The sequence below is a fragment of the Melopsittacus undulatus genome, chromosome 8 (assembly GCF_012275295.1).
Source record: "Melopsittacus undulatus isolate bMelUnd1 chromosome 8, bMelUnd1.mat.Z, whole genome shotgun sequence".
Lineage (NCBI taxonomy): Eukaryota > Metazoa > Chordata > Aves > Psittaciformes > Psittaculidae > Melopsittacus > Melopsittacus undulatus.
Window position 1 is genome coordinate 35,628,654 of NC_047534.1, and position 18,296 is coordinate 35,646,949.

Consider the following 18,296-nt stretch of genomic DNA (forward strand, 5'->3'; position numbering starts at 1 on the left):
CTTAGAGGGACAGTAGCCCACTTGATTCAAGTCTTCCACCTGAAGGCAGATGGATTTAGTTCCTTTCTGCTACTAAGGATTGTAGCAGAACCACCTCTAAGTTAATGGTGTGCTAAGGACAGATGAGAAACACCTCTTTGTCTGGATATTGATGCGTTACCTTCTTACAGCGTCACAACACCTCGTGCCCACTGGCAGCACAGGATATGGAGGCTCTTGAAGTTGATGACATTAGCCCTGCCTTGGAAGTGACAGAAGACTTTTTCAATAGTTTTGATACAAAACTTGAAAAGATTGTGCAGCCCTCTGAAGTGTATGGCGTGCATGAGGTCCCCGAACTGGTTGGGCATGAAGTATTTGACCAGATCACAGAAAGCAGGAACCTGAGGAACGTTGCCTCCTTAGCCAAAAGTACCCTCATCTGGGATCACTGCAAAAATGGCCTCTTGGAAACCAAAGCTCAGACAGCATTCCCTGCCAAAGACCAGTGTGTGGTGCAGAAGGGAACAGCTACTGACAACCTTGCTTGGGCCCGGGAAGGGGAGACTACAGCTTTTAACATCTTCCATATCTGCCAGCGGAGGAGAGACAGGCCTCGCTCAGTGAATGACATCCTGGTGCAGAATGAGGAAGCCTCCACATTCAAACGAGGGCACAACAGGTCACGCTCTGATATCAGCCATGTAAACTGGGGAGTGGTCTTCACGGGGACCTCCCTGCAGCAGCCACCTGCGCCCGGTCAGGACAATAACTGTGCTCTGCTCTCTTACCTGGCACTAACCAAGGGAGAGGACATCCAAGGAAACACAGGTTTGTGCTGGTGCTTTATTGTTCCTGTTGATATGAGGACTTCCCTATTTGTTTCTGATATTTATCTTGAAAGAAGAGCTGGGTGTTTAAGTAAAACCTGACAGCCCCCCCAAAGCAGCCAGCTATGAAGTAGCTCTTAAGAGGATAGCAGTCAGCACAGTCCTGTTGTCTTTGGCGTAGCTCTGTCTGTTTTTCTGCCTAAGGATCAGTTTTTAAACCAATCTTCTGTTTTGTGGTTTAAAAACTAAGCATGGTTTACTTTTTGCTTCTATTTCGTTCATTTTGACTCAGGAAAAGAAAAAGAAGTTATGTATTTCTGACCTTTTCCTTACCTGATGTTCCCAAACTGAAAAAAACTTTGCTAAAGCTAATGGGAGAATAGTAAATCCAAGCAAAGTCAGTTTTCAATTAGAGTGGCCATTAAAAAGGGGGCATACAAAGCTTTACTGTGAGGCCTGAGACGTCTGCTCTGTTTCTTTAAGAAATGATGGCTGTTCAGTCCATAAACAATTAACAAAAACTCAAGCATGCAGTTTGTGCTTGTCAATATTCAGGCATCTCTGCCAGTTTTGTATGGGCTTCAGGAAGTCTTGTTATCAGATGGAGGCAGGCATCTCCAGTGGGCCATATGAAGCGGTGTTTCAGCAAGTGATACTTCTTCCTTTTCCTTTCTCAAGTGCTGCACTAGAAGAGGTTTTGCTCAGGGCTTCGGAAACACTGACGCAGTGTCTCCGTGTCCATGATTTATTTTGTAGATGCCAGAAGTGGACCGGGCACTTACAGAAAAGAAAAGCAGCCAGTGCCCCCAAGATTTTTATAATCTAAAAAAAGGCAGGACTTAACAAAGGAATTTATAAATCAAAGCATCGTGAAAGCAAGAGTGTTTGCGTGTATGGTGGAATGACTCCAGTTATGAATAGGTAGCCTGTTCAGGGTTAAAACATGCCTTTTGAGTTAGGTTTTCCAGATAAGCCAGCTATTCTGGAAAATGAAAAGCAGGTGCCTATATATAACCTGTAGGTATATGAATGTATATATACCTACACAAACTTGTAGGTTACTGTGTTATATTGTGACATAGTTGCCGGATCCCAGAGAAGGGTGCTCTTGGTTAACAAGTATATTTGCTGCTATTTTTGTTCAGGGACATACATTGCTTCTTGTAGAGTGAGATCTCTGTCCTTCCTGTGGAAGGGAGGCAGAACAGGAACACACCTAGCAGCCTGAATACAGAGCTTTCAGGTTTTGTCAGTGGTATCCCTGGCGTCTCACGGGTTTAACTTAACATATAACACTTCTATATGCCTTTCAACCCTGGTTCCCACTTCAGCTGGTCCAGTCCACTTGGCTTAGATCAACAGCAATTAATTGATTCCTTAAGCTTAGTTGTGTCCAGGCAGTTCCTATCACAGTGAGTATCCAAGGTGTGCTGCTTTGGTAGTAGCAGTGAAGTTCACTTGTACTCTTCCCAGCCCTTCAGCAGGCACTTACACTCTTTAAATGCAGTTAATCCAGTGAAGTTTTTCTTCATACAGAAAAAATGAGCAAACCGTGTATGCTTTCATGTTAAAGAGTTTGTAGTTGCAAGTTGTAACTGTGAAGACCTCACACCTGTGAAGTAGTTTTGTGAAGCATAGCAATATCAGCACTCTCAAGAAAACCAGAAATTGACAGGTTTCAGTGAGGGGAACTCTTGGGTTTAGGCTGTCTGCAATAATGTCAGGTACATTATAGTTCATCCTTTCCATGACTTCCTTATGGTATCAGGAGCAAGTTCCATTGCTGTGCTCAGTGCTGCCCAAAGCATAGATGTCTTCAAAAAGGCTTTTTACAGTCAAATTCTGTGATCTGAGGTGAACTGAACAAGGGGGAAAACTGGAGTGGTAATGGTGGCTGCAGAACCTCCCCCAGCACTCACCTGTAGCCCATCAGCAGTCAGTAGGTCTGAAGGACTCAGCCACATTTCTTCTGTTGCCTTTTGCGAAGGTACAAGGCATTTGTCAGTGCCTGCTGCTTGCCCTCCGAGAGCCTTTCTGCATGGGATGTTTGAAGGCAGGGGTACCGTCCTTGAGGAAAGAGAACTTCTTTGCTCTGAAAATGTGCTCTTTTAACCTGTTCCCATAACCTGTTCAGCTGCTGTTCAGGTTTTAGAAGGTAGCTGTGGTATTTCTTCCTTCTGTGTTTATGAAAGAGGCTGCTATAAGGTTTGCTGCTGCTGTGAGCTGAGCTGAAAAGAGAAAAGCAAAAGCAAGAAAGCAGGCGTTGCAAGTGTGTGTATCTGGGACTGGTTATCATTCTCCACGAAAGACTGAAAAATGGGTTTTAAAGTTGGCTACAAGCAGCGGCAGTGGTTGAAGGGATCACAGTGGCCGCAGCCTGTGGAGACATTCCCTTTCCAGGGCTTTAATGCACATTATATGGATGCATATGAGATACTGAGCGCAACTTCAGCCTCTCCTGTCAGTCCTCATTGCAGTAAACGACTTCCCTCTGGGGCCTGCAGAGGTCTCCCAGTCCTCCGAGTTGCTGCATAGATTAACTCTTAACAGTTTTTTTCCTTATCTTCATAGTATATTTATTACTATGAGCTTATCTGTTCCTGCTGCTTGCTTTTTTACAATACAAATAAAATTAAACTGGATCTTTTTCATGTGCTGTGAAAGAAAAGGATCTCAAAAGAAGCTGTGCCTTTTGGGTCTGTGTCCGCTTAGGCCAGCTGGCAGAACAGCTAGTGTGCTAGAAATGAGCCCTGTTTGGGCTGCAGAGCAGTGTCAAGCGGGAAGTGGACCTAGCAAAGACGGAAGGTTTAACCAAACTGAAGTCAGGCTTCTGTATTTCTGGGCATGTGGCCTTGCAAACAAGGGGAGAATGCAGCTCCTGTAGTATCCAGCAAAAGCTTGCTTAGATCATTAAAACACAATGTATGAGCACGGATGTTTTCATTCAAGCACAGCCACTTCTGAGAGTGTGGGTGCTATGGTACTTTTCCTGGATGGCTGTTCTGTTTGCCTACCATTCCCGTTTGGGAAGCTGTCATTTGTGCCGAGCACCTGCCCAGCGACACACTGTCCTTGCTGCAGAAGGGTGGCAACTTGTGCCCCTCTCCGACAGCAGCTATGAAGGTTCCTCACCAGCCCCATTGATTCTGGCAGTTTGTTCTCTCAGGAAGCTGAGCCTACAGGATTTTGCAGCACTGTGGCAAAACAGACATATCGCAGAAAGGTGACTGTCTTAAAACTGGCCAACAGGCCCAAATTCTGCTGTGCCTGATTGAGACCAGGATTTCACCCTCTTCCTTTAGCAGACTGGTTTAACAAAATGTCTTTCCCCTCCTCTCTTCACATCTTTTTTCAGTTGGCTGGGACCCTAGCCATCATCTGGGACACTTTCAAGGTATGATCTTGTCCTCAGAGTTTGTGCAGGGGATGTTTCAAGAAAGGCTTGGGCTCCTCTTCATATAGCTCTGGTACACACTTGTGTGTTTTTATAGAGGTAAGACACCTATGTTCATGAGCAGCACACCACTGACTCACAGGCTGGGGACTGGGGGTGAGCCTTGCATTCTGAGGAATCATTTTACAGTGCTGCTTTCTCTTACTCTGAAGACCACACAGGCTTTATGTCAGGGTATTTGTTTGCCAGCTACCCTTCAGCAGTGGTGGCTGGTACTAGCCAGGGAGGTCTCTGAAGCCTAATTGCCATTTGTGATTTTGCAAAACACCCCTGTAGCGTTGTTCTTTGTGGTGTGTAAGAAGCTACATGATCAGGGCAGACCAAGGCCATTAATTGCCACTGGGATGGCAGGACATTATAGGTCTGTGGTGTTATGCAGAAGATAATGGTGCTGAGAGGCAGATGTGTGGAAACAACACTTCCGCACCTTCCCCAGTGGAGAGCAGGAAGTCTCAAACCACTTGGAAATAATTCCAGAGGTATCAGGCCAGTTGGAGAACTGATGTCCCTGTTCCAACCCCCCTGCCGCCCTGTGGCCACTTTGTTTTCAGCATTAAAAGATAGTCAAGGAAAAGGTAACTGTACCACAGAGATTTGGGGCCTGTCAAGATTTGAGGAGGCAAAAATGTTATTTTAAAATAGAATGGGAGTTGGATGCCCTTCACTGCGGAGGTCTGTAAGTGCCAGGGACTGTCTGTGCACCTAGCAAGAGATAGTCCCTTCTCTCATGAGTTTAAATACACCACACAGTAAGGATAGGGAGGGTGAGCAGGGACAAAGAGAGGTGAGGCACTTTGCCCAACGTGGAATGAGAGTATAATTTAGACTTCAACTCATCTGCTGGATGATGCTAACTCCCCTGGGTAAGTCGGGGTGTTCAGCACTTGTTCCCTGCAGGCTCACGTCCTGATTGCTCCTTGGGCTTGGACATGCTTTGAGCTGCAAGGGCCATGAGGAGCTGGCAGAGAGCAACAGTAGCAGTGGAGGGAGTTAGACTGGGCAGGTACCTCCTCCAGTGCAGGGAAACATGACCTGCTCCACTCCCTTGCTGGGAGGCTGTGGAGGGTGCAGGATAGAGTGCAGACGGAGGCGATGCGAGGGCCTCACGTGTGAATACAGTGGGTAAATTCACAGAGCAGGAGGATTAAAGTAAACAGTGCTGATGAGTTTGGTTGTGAAGCTGTTCTGGCTAGGAAGGTCATTCTTTATGGAGATTTTTTGCTCCAAAATTATAACGCTCCATAAAGCTAATGAACGGATTTCATCTTCTAGGGCAGTGCTGATTGCTTCCAGTGATGTTGTGATGACTTTCACAACTGAATTTTCAGGTTAGTTGCTATCATTCCCTTAGTGGTGTCAGGCAGCTCTCATACCCTTTCTTCAAACTTTTTAAAGCTGAATTAAGTAAATTTATAAAAACATCAGCAAATCTATCTTCATTTGATATTGTCACTTCTTTTGCAAGTACTGCTGTTTTATGCATCTCCTGACTGGTAGTAAGTAACTATCTCTTTCAACTCGTTATACTTCTGTCTCTGCCTGAGTTGACTTCTGTTCTGGGCTGGTCTTGCACTTTGAATCCAGCCTCCTTCTTTACAGCTTCCTTTGCACAGGCTCTGTGTCAGTATGCACATTATACAAGTGTTCCACTTGCTGCAGAGGAGCAAAAAGGATTGGATGGAGTGGCTGGGCAGGCAGGATCCTATAGACATCAGCAGAGTTTCTCATGTGTTTCTCATACAATGCCACACCTGAAGGGAAAGACTATATAATTTGTTAAGGAATAAATTGTTGAGGTTCTTTATCCACCTGTTTCAGCAGTTCATTCAGTGAGGAGCTGATTTTTGGTAAACAGCAAAGCCAGCCTCACTAGTAATGCATAAATCTAAAATTAAGAGCTCGCAAGTTTAACATTTTCAAAGAAGGTTTTGCTTTCCCTAATCTTAAGGAAGATAATGGAGTGAATGCCCTTATGGCAGGGAGAGATGCTGTTTCTTTATATAAATGAATGCCAACAGCTACCTGGTTACAAGTCCCACTGCTATACTAGTCCCTTGAAAAGAGATAGCACTGGGGGAAGCCAGATCTGGCTAAAGTCTGCTGGAAATCTGTGGCTAAATATGGATGCCATTATTTTGGGACCAAGTGGAATCAGATATACTTGCCTGAAAGAGAAATACCTGCAGAACCAGATGGGCAAATAAGTGGGAAGAAAAGACTGTATTTTTACAGTCATTTACAGGACATTGTAGATCTGAGTCACACTGGCTGTGGCACAATTTGCCCCTGATCTAGCAAACCTCATCAAGCCTGTGATTAGCCCAAACCAATTTGAGAGGATTTTAAGTCTCAAAGGTTCTCTGTGAAACCTAACTTCTACATAAAGCAAATTGGAGGACCATTGGCAAGAGCTCCGTAACATACACTCATCTCTTACTAAGCACTAGAGAATCCAGAGAGGAGTGCTGCCTCAAGAGACAAACCCTCAGAAAGCAGGTGTCTCTGCTTCTGCTCTTTTCCAAGTTACTTGGTATTGCTGCCATCAGAAATGTTTCAGTGTTGGAAAACAGCTCAAGTTTTCCTGCCATACTAACAGGGATGAAAGTACAGTCATTTTTTCAGGAGCGTGTATCTTCTGGACATGCTGACACATTTGGACTCTCTCCTGGGATGCTGGTTGCACCAACAGCCCCCAGTGTGGAGTGGGGTTGGTGTGTTCTCTGTGAAGGGTTTCTGGCTGAGACAAGTGGACATCTCTCAAAGGAGAGGAGAAACACTGAAGAAGATACTGCCCTGTCCCTGGCTGCTGAGTCTTTGCTTCCCTCTGTTTTTTTTTCCCCTGTTCCCTTGAAATTGTAACTCCAAATGGCTCAGGTGTGGGCCATTTGCTGTGATTATTTCCCTTTTTTCACTCTTCCTCAATTTACTCCCCTGTCTCTGTAGGGAGGAAAAGAGATGCAGTTTCTGTTTGGAAGGCGGATGGGAGTGATGGTAGCATTTGCTCTCTGAGTGGAAAGGTATTATCTGGCACACTGCATGTTGAGGAGATAAAGGAGCAGAGGGTTATAAAGTGTGTGTATGTGTAGCATATGGATTCAGCCTGTCTCTGCCAGCATCTATTGCCCTGACCTAAACAATACAAGGCATTTGAATTTTAATCAAGTTGGCTTCTGGCTCTGTCACAGTTAGAGCAAGAGCCAGCAGAGCTGATTCATGGGAGCTTGAAGGGAAGGAGTGGGGCGAAGGAGGGAGAGGGGCTGCCTCTGTGAAAGGCAGGGAGAGATAACCTTTCTCTAACTCAACAAAAGACAAACAAACCTGTGTGCAGATGAAGGAGGGGTGGCTGGGGGAAGGTTATGAGTTGTCTTATTATCGAGAAGCTTGAACTATCATCTGTACTTGATGGAAGAGAGAGAGATTGCAGTTGGAGCTGCAGAAGCACTGCCTCTCTGATTGGATTAATAGAAAAGGAAGATGACTCTAGAATGGCTGCCCATTATCTGCACTACAAAGGGATTAGTGTGGGTTTCAGAGAAATTAATGGCTTTTGAGTTAGCACAGAAATACTAATGAATGTCAGGGCCGGAGATGTACGATGAACAAAATTAGTTCTCTTTTAGAGTATGAGCGTGCATGTGTATCTATCTATCCATTTGGGCTATGAAAGTGTGCATTTTGAGTTTTAGATTAGGCTTTCAGTTTTCATTTTCAGCTGAAATACTCTTGAGTAGCTTATTTGTCTGCAAGATGTGGTTACATTGATTTCTTTTCTACCTTTTCAGACCTAGTGCCAAAGTAGCAAATTTTTAACTGCTGTTACGATTTCAGTCATATATGCAGTAAATTTTTGTGGGTGAAGTGTAGAGTGCTTTAAATATAATGTTAAATGTGGGCTCTGTTCTGAGTATGTGGGTGATGTGGGAAAGCTGAGACTGAGATGGAAAAATGAAATATGGGTGCATCCTTTTTGTTAGTGTGGATGGGAGGTAGCATCTTTCCCCTGTTTTTTAACCTCCATGAGGTTTGCATAATCACATTAAGTGTATCAAGCAATTAATTCTCATGCGTGTTCATAAAGTTTAACTGAAGCTTGTCTACTTAATCCTTATAAATCCTTAAAGTTGGTCTTCATTGAAGAACTAGCCAAAGCTCTTACACTGTTGCTGTTCTGAACCTTCCTCCTGCTCATACATGAAATTCTTGCAACCAACTACAGCAATGCTGTCAGCCAAGGATGGGAGCATCTCCTCAGACTGTAGGTTACAGCCCAAGTTCTGCTTTCTCACCAGCTGATATCAGAAGCTGTTACTTCTAATACCAACCGTCCCCCTCATACTGAGGCACAGTATCTAAGTCCCTCAGATATTCATAGTCCCTGACTCTCCTTGTGCCCCTGGGAGGACAGACAGACTCACCTGTTAGCCAGCAGTGGTGACAACAGCTTGGCCAGCAATCCTGGCCATGTTAGCTGGGAAACCCAGCAGAGATGGAGTAGCAGTAACTTCTGTACATGCTCATCTTTGGCTCTTTGTTTTCAAGCTTTGTCAAGCCTAGATGCTTCCGTTCTCTTATCTCTGCAAGGGAGACACCCTAGGTATACTTGGAGGTGATCATGTCTAAAACTTGTTAAAGAGCGTGACCTGTTAACGTGAGTGGTAACTGGTTAAACTGAGATGCTGAAAATATTTTGTGCTTCCAGCTGTCTCCCCTATCCCTCTTTCAAAGGTTGTCAGCCTGAGAGCAGAAACCATGAGTGAAGCAGCTCCTGTACTGCTGCAGTTTGTGACGCTGCTGTGTGTTAAGGTCAATTGATGCTGATTTTGTTTTGACCTAATTGTGCCTGGCAGTGGATGAGGTGGAGCTGTTCCCAGGTGGCTGCCTTGCTCCTGTGTTGGGAATAGCGGTCTCCAAGGGAGATGGACAGCTTGAGGCAGAAACCTCTTCACTTGTGTCTGTTAATTCTGGCACTGTTTGTAAGTCAAGACCCATCGCAGATACCCTCACTGGAAAGACGAAGTAGAAGTCAAATGGGAGCAAGAATTGGTCCTCAAGGACGTGTGGTTTTGGGGTGCCAAGTGTTAAAGTTAGTATTAAACAATTGAATGCCACTGAATTTATATGGGGACCAACAGAAATGGCATCTGCAGCCCAAGGTGAAAATACAATGTCTGCATGTATTAATGGTGGCTGAAGTGGTGCAAATGAGATTGGAATAAATTTTGTATGGAAACCTTTTTTAAAACTCAGGTACGCATTAGATAATTTCTTCTAAATCTGTATCACTTTGGTGGCCAGAGTGACTCATGTATGGCTGGTTTTCTGGGGACAAAAAGAATTACCCTCAGCTTTGTCTTGAGCCAAGGTTTGTGAAAGGGTCTGCTCTGAAGCACCCGCAGGCTGAGATGCTTAGATGTATGTGTTTGAGACCAGGTAGCCTCTGACTTTTCATTTTTGGTCATATCTGCTGGTTCTGAGCCTAATTCTCATAAATCAGCAGAGCTCCTCTCTATTGAATTGAGCTGTGCAAAATGTTCTGGTTCTGGATCGTGCTGAAATGTGATAAGAAACTGCTGTTGTTAGACACAGTTCTCCATACCCTGTGTCCCGGGTAAGTCCAGGCACAGTGGCTGGGTGCTGTTTCAGCCAGTTCCAGTGGCCAAAAGGCAGGGGTTTCCTGGAACCTGGGGCGAGAACATGGTGGAGCAGGAATCTCCCTGCAGCCCCATCCAGGACCCTATACTGGAGAAGGTGGAGATTTCCTGAATTGAGCTATGGCCATGGAGTGCTCATGCAAAAGTTGTTTATCCTGAAGGACTGCAGCCCCTGGAGAGGGCCTGCACTGGAACAGGGGAAAAGGGTGTGGAGAAAGGAGCAGCCAGAGGAACTGACCATGACCCCCCATTCCTCTTCCACCTATGCTGTTTGGGACAGATGGGAGGTAGAGGTGGTGTTTGTGAAAGCACGAAGTTGAGCTTGGGAAAGAGTGGGGCAGAAGGGGAAGGTGTTTTCATTTGCACGTGTTTCTCACTGTTGAAATCCATTCTAGGTGGCAAGAAATTACTTGATAATACTGTACTCTTCTGGACCAGGTTCTGGGAGACTTGGAGAGTTTTGTTGCTCTGTCACTGTTCTCCTGGATAATCTCAGGAAAATAGCTTTGTTTCTCTGTCCCTCTCTTTCCCTGTCCCCTTTTTTGTAAAGTATTTTGGAACCTCTGGATAAAATAGTGCTGTATTCTCATTTGCTCAAATGTAGTCAGTGCTTGTGTTGGATAATTGTAACCTATGGGGGTGAATGCTGTTTCTGTGATCCTATCCTCCAGATACATCATGTATGAGTAGGAGAGATGTATAAGCCAGAATGACATAGCAATTGGAAACAACTAATTAAAAAGAATTAATGGTAACATTCTCATTTTATTTCCTCCAGAACACAAGCCAATGTTCCCCAATATTCTGAAGAAGGGATACTTAGAAATTAGAAGAGACAATGACAGCTACTGGCAAACCTGTTATGCTGAGCTCTCGCCATACAAACTGTACCTGTATTGCTTGGACAGCAGTGGCAACCAGACTCTTCCCAGCGTGTATCCACTCATGCATTTTCAAAGGGTCACTGTTAGTGGTTGCATTGAAACCAAAGTGGTGGATGCTGTCCTGTCAGACAACTCACAGCTACAGCTGAAGGCGGAGTCCTCATGGGAGGCTTTGGACTGGGGTCAGAAACTCTGGGAATTGGTACGTGCTTCTGTGCCTGTTTTCACAAGACCACAGGAGAAACTGGAGAATGTGCCAAAGCCTGAAAATAACAGTGACCTTTCCAAACCAAATGGATTGTTAGAGAAGCCTATGGAGCTCTTCCTATCCATGAATTTGACTGAAAACACTAAAGAGTACCAAAATATCCTCAAATCAGGGACTCTTTATAGGTTAACCGTCCAGAATAACTGGAAGGCATTTACTTTTGTCTTGAACAGGTCTTATCTCATGGCATTTCAACCGGGTAGGCTGGATGAAGATCCTCTGCTGAGCTACAATGTGGATGTGTGCCTGTCAGTCCAGACAGATACTCAGGATGGCTGTGACTCTTGCTTTCAGGTCATTTTTCCCCAAGATGTCCTCCGCCTGCGGGCAGAGACCCGTCAGAGGGCCCAGGAGTGGATGGAGGCACTGAGAGCAGCAGCCAATGCTACTCGAAGTTTAACTCAGAACCCACAGGTCACGCTTCGGAACAAACCTAGAGATCGCCCCTTTGGAAATGATCTTAGGAAGAGCAAGCGCCAGTCTGTGACCACCAGCTTCCTGAGCATCCTGACCACGCTGTCTCTAGAGAGAGGGCTCACAGTTCAGAGCTTCAAGTGTGCAGGTAAGCAACCAGGCTGTAGCACCTGCACCCACTCCCCTTCTGCACAAAAAGGAAATCACTCAGAAGAGCGTGTATGTGTTTCAGCAGCATACAGCCAATCCCTGCATCTCACTACAGCCATAAATACTTTTGTGTGCTATCCTTTCTTTGCACATACAGCACTACATGGGCTAGGGCTGCCTTATGGGATGGCTCAGCTGTTCTCTTGATTCAGGACACTGGAAAGGTGGTCCAGAATCAAAGAGAGTTGAATTCTGGATATGATGCAACTTTCCAACTCTGAACGCTTTTGCTTCCTTTCATTAGTACGTCTCCAAGTAATTTTTAGAGCTCAGTTTCAAATCTGGGCCTTCTGAGGAGACTCCTCAGAGCATTTGTGCTTCCCTGAAACACTGTCATTTGGCAACTTGTGTTCCAGCACTGAGGAACATAATACAAGAAAATAAGCTCATCTGCTTGGTTCTTCCCTTGAGGCAGGGATGAAAACATGACCTTAAGCCTCTGCATCTAATTGAAAATTTCAGTTCATTTAACTGTTGACTCTAGTCCTAGACTAGATCATGATTTTACCCAGTTTGGGAATGAAGTGAAAATAGAGAGGATCCATGTAGATACATAGTCATTTTTACTTTAGCAAGGGTAACATTGTGGAGCAAATTTGAACTCTTTGTGCCTAAGCTGTACTCACTGGAAGGCTTTAGTTACAGTCAGAAGTTGTCAGCTTTGTCAGAAACAGCTTTTCTTGAGGGTTTTCCTCTTTTGTTATGGGAGCTATGAGGGTCCCTCCTCTTCCCCACTCTGCCCTAGGATAGGATGTGGAGGTCTCCTGTTGCTCTGGAGCCATACATGGCTCTGGGGGGGGTTCTAGCACCTGCTGGCTGGCCTGAACCACTTCCACAGGAGACCTGAGCCCCAGAAGTACTGGGATGCCCTTGGAACCTGCTGTGGGTGCAGGTGGGTTTGTCCCTCTCTAGTAGTCACCCATGGGCAGTGTTCCTGGTCACCTCTCCACAGTGCATGGCACCCACCTGCCGTCATGAAGCATCATGAAGATTGTCTTCACTGCAGTTAGTGATTAGGTCACAGCATTTGGGCTTCTGCCTGAACTCAGCTCTGTTCTTGGCTACATATCTGTGTGACTGCACATCGTTTTTGTTCTGGGAGTAGTTATGTGGCAAACTACTGCTGACTGAAGATGCCTGGGTCCTGTGATAACCCTCGTGACCCGAACACTGTTGGACAATGGTCATGTCTTACTTTTAAGGATAGTTGTGAGAGTGAAAACTGGAGGAAGACTTTGGGAATGGGTCAAATAAATACGCCCAAGATGGATCTAGCCCAGTGTGTTACCCAGTAGAGAGCTTTACAAAACTCAAGAGGACAATGGAATTAACAGCCTCGTTTTAAGGGAATGTCTCAGACAATGTTAAAACTTTAACCCTGTCTCCTAATTTCTTTTATTAAGCTCAGGAGAGAAAAAAAAATCATAATTTTGCTTTTACTGACTCCAGGAGAGTTTCAAGTGAGCATTTCCAATGACCCCCTTAAAAATAGGATCAGGCCCTGGGATGGGAACAAAATGCATGTGTTCAATGTGGAAGAGGTTTTAGTCTTGCATTATGTAGTACGGGAGCAGACTTTTCTGTGGGAAAGGATGGATTTCCTCTCCCAAACACGAGATGATTGATAAGCACACACTCATGCGTTCTCCACAGAAGTAAGCTGCTCTGGCTGTGTCAGGGTTGCACGGAGTCTTGGTCTGATACACGTGAGGCATTCCCAGTGCTCCTGTGGCCTCCTTTTAGGCTGCAAAACTGAACAAACACTTGTGCAAAGAAATGTGAGTGGTGGGGAGGCTGTGAGGAGCTGGCCACTGGGATTACCTGCACCTGAGAGTGGGGATGCACAGCACTTCCTGTGGTTTCAGACCCTTTGCCATCTGTGTGTGACCCTTGGAGCTGGTCTTTGAGAGTTCCCTGGAACTTGTAGCTGTTACCGCGGTGCAAAGAAACGAAGAATTGTAATTACAACTGGGAGAAACTGTGGAAACTCGTCTGGCTCAGAAAAGTTGGTGTGAGGAGCCTTTGGAGGCACACCAGCAAGCTGAGACTCTCCTTGTACCTTGCTCCCTGCAGGCAGTTTGCTCTGCTCCCCCTGGCATGGGCTGCTGTTTAACCTAAGGGGCCTGCTGTTGGTAATTACATCTTGCAGGCATTGAGAGCAGTTTTCCCCAGGGCTGCTGGGAGGGGTGAGCTTGGAAAAGGATGAGGAGGGGGGAGGAAGAAAAGTTTTGCTGTGAATTCTTCAGCCATTTAGTGCAAATTCCTGTAATTACCGTCTTTGTGTCCTGTCCCAATGGCACATAATACAGCAGAAGCCTTTCCTAATTGAGACCTTACAGGAGGTACAAATCCCTCCTTTGTTCGGCCTGACAAATTAGTGCCAGAAAGTGGCAAGGTCCGAGTGGGAATCAAAGGCAAGCAACACAAAGATGGAACTTAAGGCTACAGTAATAACCCTCTCTAGTCCTGCAGGGGTGGGAGGGAAGGAAAAGTAATGACCAATGAAAAATGAAGGGTTTTTTTGTTATAAATTCCCTTGACATGACAGCACCTCAGGGCTGCTTTATTTATTTAGGAAAAGTGATTAAATAGTAATACAACAGGGCAGCCCATTGTCTCTGGAGCTCCCCCCCTTCCTGCAGACCCCTGCTGCCTTGCCTAATTGATTGACAATGAACCTCTGATAAAGAAGGTTGTTGGGAGGACCCGATGGGGACAGTTTTTGTGGGGTTTTTAATTTTATTTTCTCTTTGCAGTCTTTGTGGGGTTCCCCTCCCTGATTTTCTTCCTGTTTGAAATGCCCTCTGCATCCCCCTTTCCTTGTCTCCCTTAGTAAAAGCTTTTCAAGGGGCTGCTCCCAGACAAACAGCTGACACAAGCAGGTAGGGAAGAATGGGAATGTCTGTGCCTCGCTATTGACAGGTTTATCTTGGAGCCTGACTGGCACTTTTCAACTCGTGATAGAAGCCAGGGCGGTGCTGTCAGATGCAGTCATGGGGCAGGGGGGACAAACTGTTGATACACTGGAGTCAGAAGGGCAGCTTGAAAAAGGTTTTCCTTTGCTGGATCAATGCATACAAACATTTTCCTCACATTGTCTTACTGTGGAGGGCAGGACATTATTTCCCATCATTTCCAAATGTTAATGAATAGGCCACCGACTAACAGTGGAGGGGCATGTTTTTTATAAACACTTACCTTTCCTGCCATTACTTATAGTTTTTGCTTTGGAATAGCAATACATTTTGGAGCATGAGGTAACTGGAAACTGCTGGCACTGGAATGGCAGCTTCCTCTGTCCTTTGCATGTTCTTGTAATTGCAGGCTCAGTCGTGCCCTGTTGCTGGGGTACAGCAGTGTTCCCGTGGGAAATAGTTGGGACTTGGAGCAAGAGTGGCATTTGTGAGTGTAGATCTGCTCAGTGAGACTTTGGAGGTATCTACCCCTTCTCTTCAAATGGATATGAAATTAAAGTTGGTTGCAAGTCCAAGCTCATAAATACCAGGTTTTATTATTTGTTCTTTAATACGTAGGAGATGAGACATGCATCATGTTAGGATGATCTGTTGGGAGAGCAGTGTTTGTTGTTATTTTCTGGTCTGAATTTTAGCTCAAGTGGAACCCCCAAACTGTTCGTGTTACAAATTTGGGATGAGATGGCTTCCATCAAAACGAGTTTGGCAAGTGCAGCCTCTTGCAGACATCAGTGGCTGATTGTGAGTGCTCCAGTGGCTATCCTCTCTCCCTCTTGGGCCATCTCTGGGCTCCTTGGGAATGGCAGGTTCCTCTTCTCCTGCAGGAGCACTCCTGGAGAGCTCTGTAAGGAGCAAGATGTCCTCAGGTGCCCTTCACTATTGCTATTCCTTTGGCATATGCCTTCACATTTCCATAGATGGGGAAGACAAATGGCCTCTGCCCTTACCTCCTGGTTTGTATAGCTCCTGTTCTTTTGATGTCTCTTTTCCTTTTCATCTTTTATTTTTTCTCTCCCTGCCATTTACTGAAACAGCTTTTTTTCAGAGAGGTCAGTTGTGTCTGCCAGCAACTCTAGTTGCTTAGACAGCAAGTCCTAATGGATGGGGGAGTTCCTGCCTTCTGCAAAATGTGCTCTACTCCCAAAACACATTTGTCTATATGGCTTTCCTTGCACCTCTTCTGGGGCACCTTCTGTGTGTTCTTCCCTGCTTTCTCCGTGTCTCCTCACTTGCCAGAAGGATAAGTACAGCTATTAGGGCTTCAGTGACTTGGCTGGCTGAGCTGAACACTAGGTGCAGAGAAGCCAGGGTTAGTAAATGGGCTATTTCCTGAGCTTGCAGCCCTGTCAAATTGAGCAGCAGGTGGAAAGCTGTTGGCTTTCAAGGAGTCATTCTGCCTCTAGTGCAAGTGATCATGTGCATAGATGGGGAATAGTCCAGTGCAATACGCTCGTGAAGCCTCTGCTCTAGCTCTCCCCACAGATCTGAAACTAGCCCCTACTGTGGTAAAAGTGAAGTTCCTTCCATTTTTTTCCACTCAATGAAAAGTATTTTCCTAATTGATTAAAAAACCAAGCCCCCCAAAACCAGGTGCAATGCTGACTTAGTTCAACTTCACAAAAAGCCATATAATCGAAACTTCCCAAGTCCAGACAGTTGCAAAGCATGGGTGCTCCTTCTTTGGGTTTAGCAAATTCTGGGTGAGTTGTCATCCTGCCGAGTACCTATTTGTAGCATGATGCTGGAATAGAAACCCTAGGGGGCAAATATTAGCAAGCATAGCACAATAATAAAATACCAGAATGCTCTTTGGAAGGTTGTCAGCACACTTGTCACATTTTTAGTCCCAAATAACAGTTGTTCTCTCCTGTCCAGGGCTCTTGGCGTTGTGCTTTCTAAGTGCTGTATATATTTTGTGCTTGGTTTCATTTCAGTTGATCTCTTTGTTCTAAGACTTTGGCAGCTTTTTGCCTTCCCTGTATTTGGGTCTCTAAAATCCCCTGAGAATGTGTTCTGCACAATAGAAGTTTCATTGTTTAAGTATCATCACTTTAGACCGCAGTCTTCCAGTCGTGCATGTGACTTTCAGGCTCTGTTTCCATTGATTCAAAAGTAAAGCTTCCACTGCTAGCAGTGGTATTTCTAAACTCTTATTCTTTGCTAGACAGAGCCAGCTGAGCAAAAAAAACATCATCCATGTCTAAATCAGTATTTGGAAAATCCACTGTGTCTAAACAAGGTCACTGATTTGGGAGAAGCAGGGGAAAGGTTTCCAGGCAAGGGTAACTTGAATTTGCATTGCAAGGAGTACTTAATTTGCAGTGGACCTGCATATTTCAAAACACATTGTTTCCGGTCCACGGTGCTTGCCATGTGGCAGCTCTTGTTTGGGGAAGGATCAGGCAATGCTGCATAGACTCTCTTTTACTTGCTTGAGTTGATAAAGCCTGTTAGCAGTGATCAGTTATGATCACAAAAGACCTTAATCTTCAGGGGTAAAGTGAGTGATCTCTTCAGTCCGGTTTTAAGATGACTTGACTAGGGGAAATGGCAGTGAAAGCTATTAGCTTTTTCTACACTGATAGAAGTTAGGTCTTCCACCTTCCTGGGATTTGGCCAGCACATTTGCAGAGTGAGATTTGCACCTTCATAGGATTTGGTTTGGAGTTGACCTGTTGCTCTGATCACACAAAAGGCTGGCCTGCTCTTTGCTCTGTTCTCTTGCATACCTTCTCAGTATAAAAATACAAGCATGAGTGTAATCAGCTGTAGGATGGGAATACCATTATTAATTATGTTCAAATTATCTACTTACTCGTAGCTGGCAGACTTCAAGAGCTGGCCTGGAGAGTGCATTCAGTTCTCATCCCTGACTAAAGAGCTGGTGAATTACTGAATCCTGCCAATAAGTTATTCTATGGGAGCTCCCATTCCCTTCTGTCAGGCAGTGCTTCTGAGTCTCAGCAAAGCACCAGATATTGCAGAAAACAATCCCTTAAGGGCATGAGGGAAAGAACTGCAAATTAGCTTGAGGTGTATGGTATTCTTTCTCAGTCCTTTTGTCCTGGGAATAGGGAGAAAGGAGTGGAAAGGATGCACTATAACTGTGTGTGATGCATATCTGCACAGCTGGTTTAAATTCCCTTGGAGCAAGTTCTCTGAGGAAATCGGCATCTCAGCCTTTCTCAGCATTTGACATGAAAAGTGAAAGAACCTACAATCTGGTGAAATTCAAGTGGGGAAATCTAAGCAAATGAAAAGCTAGTTTCCAAAAGTATAGTTTTGTCACAGCCATTTGGCACACAGCTGGTATTTTTTGGTCCTGATTTATTGATGAAATGTTGTCATTGACTTGTATAGGCAAAGTGCAAGCTTACACTTTGACATTTATGTTTTTCCAGTTACATTTGCAGGCTTAACTAAAATTAGTTTTATTGGGAAGGCAGAATTTAACTAACCTGCAGCATGCTGTATGAGATCTTCTACAAGGGATAAGTGTAGCACAGACACACAGAATGTTGTGTATAATGTATATGTGCCATCACCTGGCTTGTTTCCACCAGTGATTTTTATCTTTCTTGGTTATTCATCTTCTTGGTGAGGGCCACAGCTCTGTGTGTTTGGCATGACT

At 45.0% G+C, this 18,296-nt stretch overlaps 1 protein-coding gene across 1 annotated transcript in view; it reads left to right on the forward strand.

Moving 5' to 3' along the window:
• The first annotated feature begins 200 nt into the window (after window positions 1-200).
• PLEKHM3 (pleckstrin homology domain containing M3) overlaps window positions 201-18,296 on the forward strand; it is a 70,773-nt gene continuing 52,677 nt past the window's right edge. Inside the window, exons 1-2 of the mRNA XM_005144647.2 lie at window positions 201-810; window positions 10,693-11,628. Of these exons, the coding sequence (XP_005144704.1) occupies window positions 207-810; window positions 10,693-11,628 (1,540 nt within the window). The 5' untranslated portion in view covers window positions 201-206. The remainder of the gene's footprint in view (window positions 811-10,692; window positions 11,629-18,296) is intronic.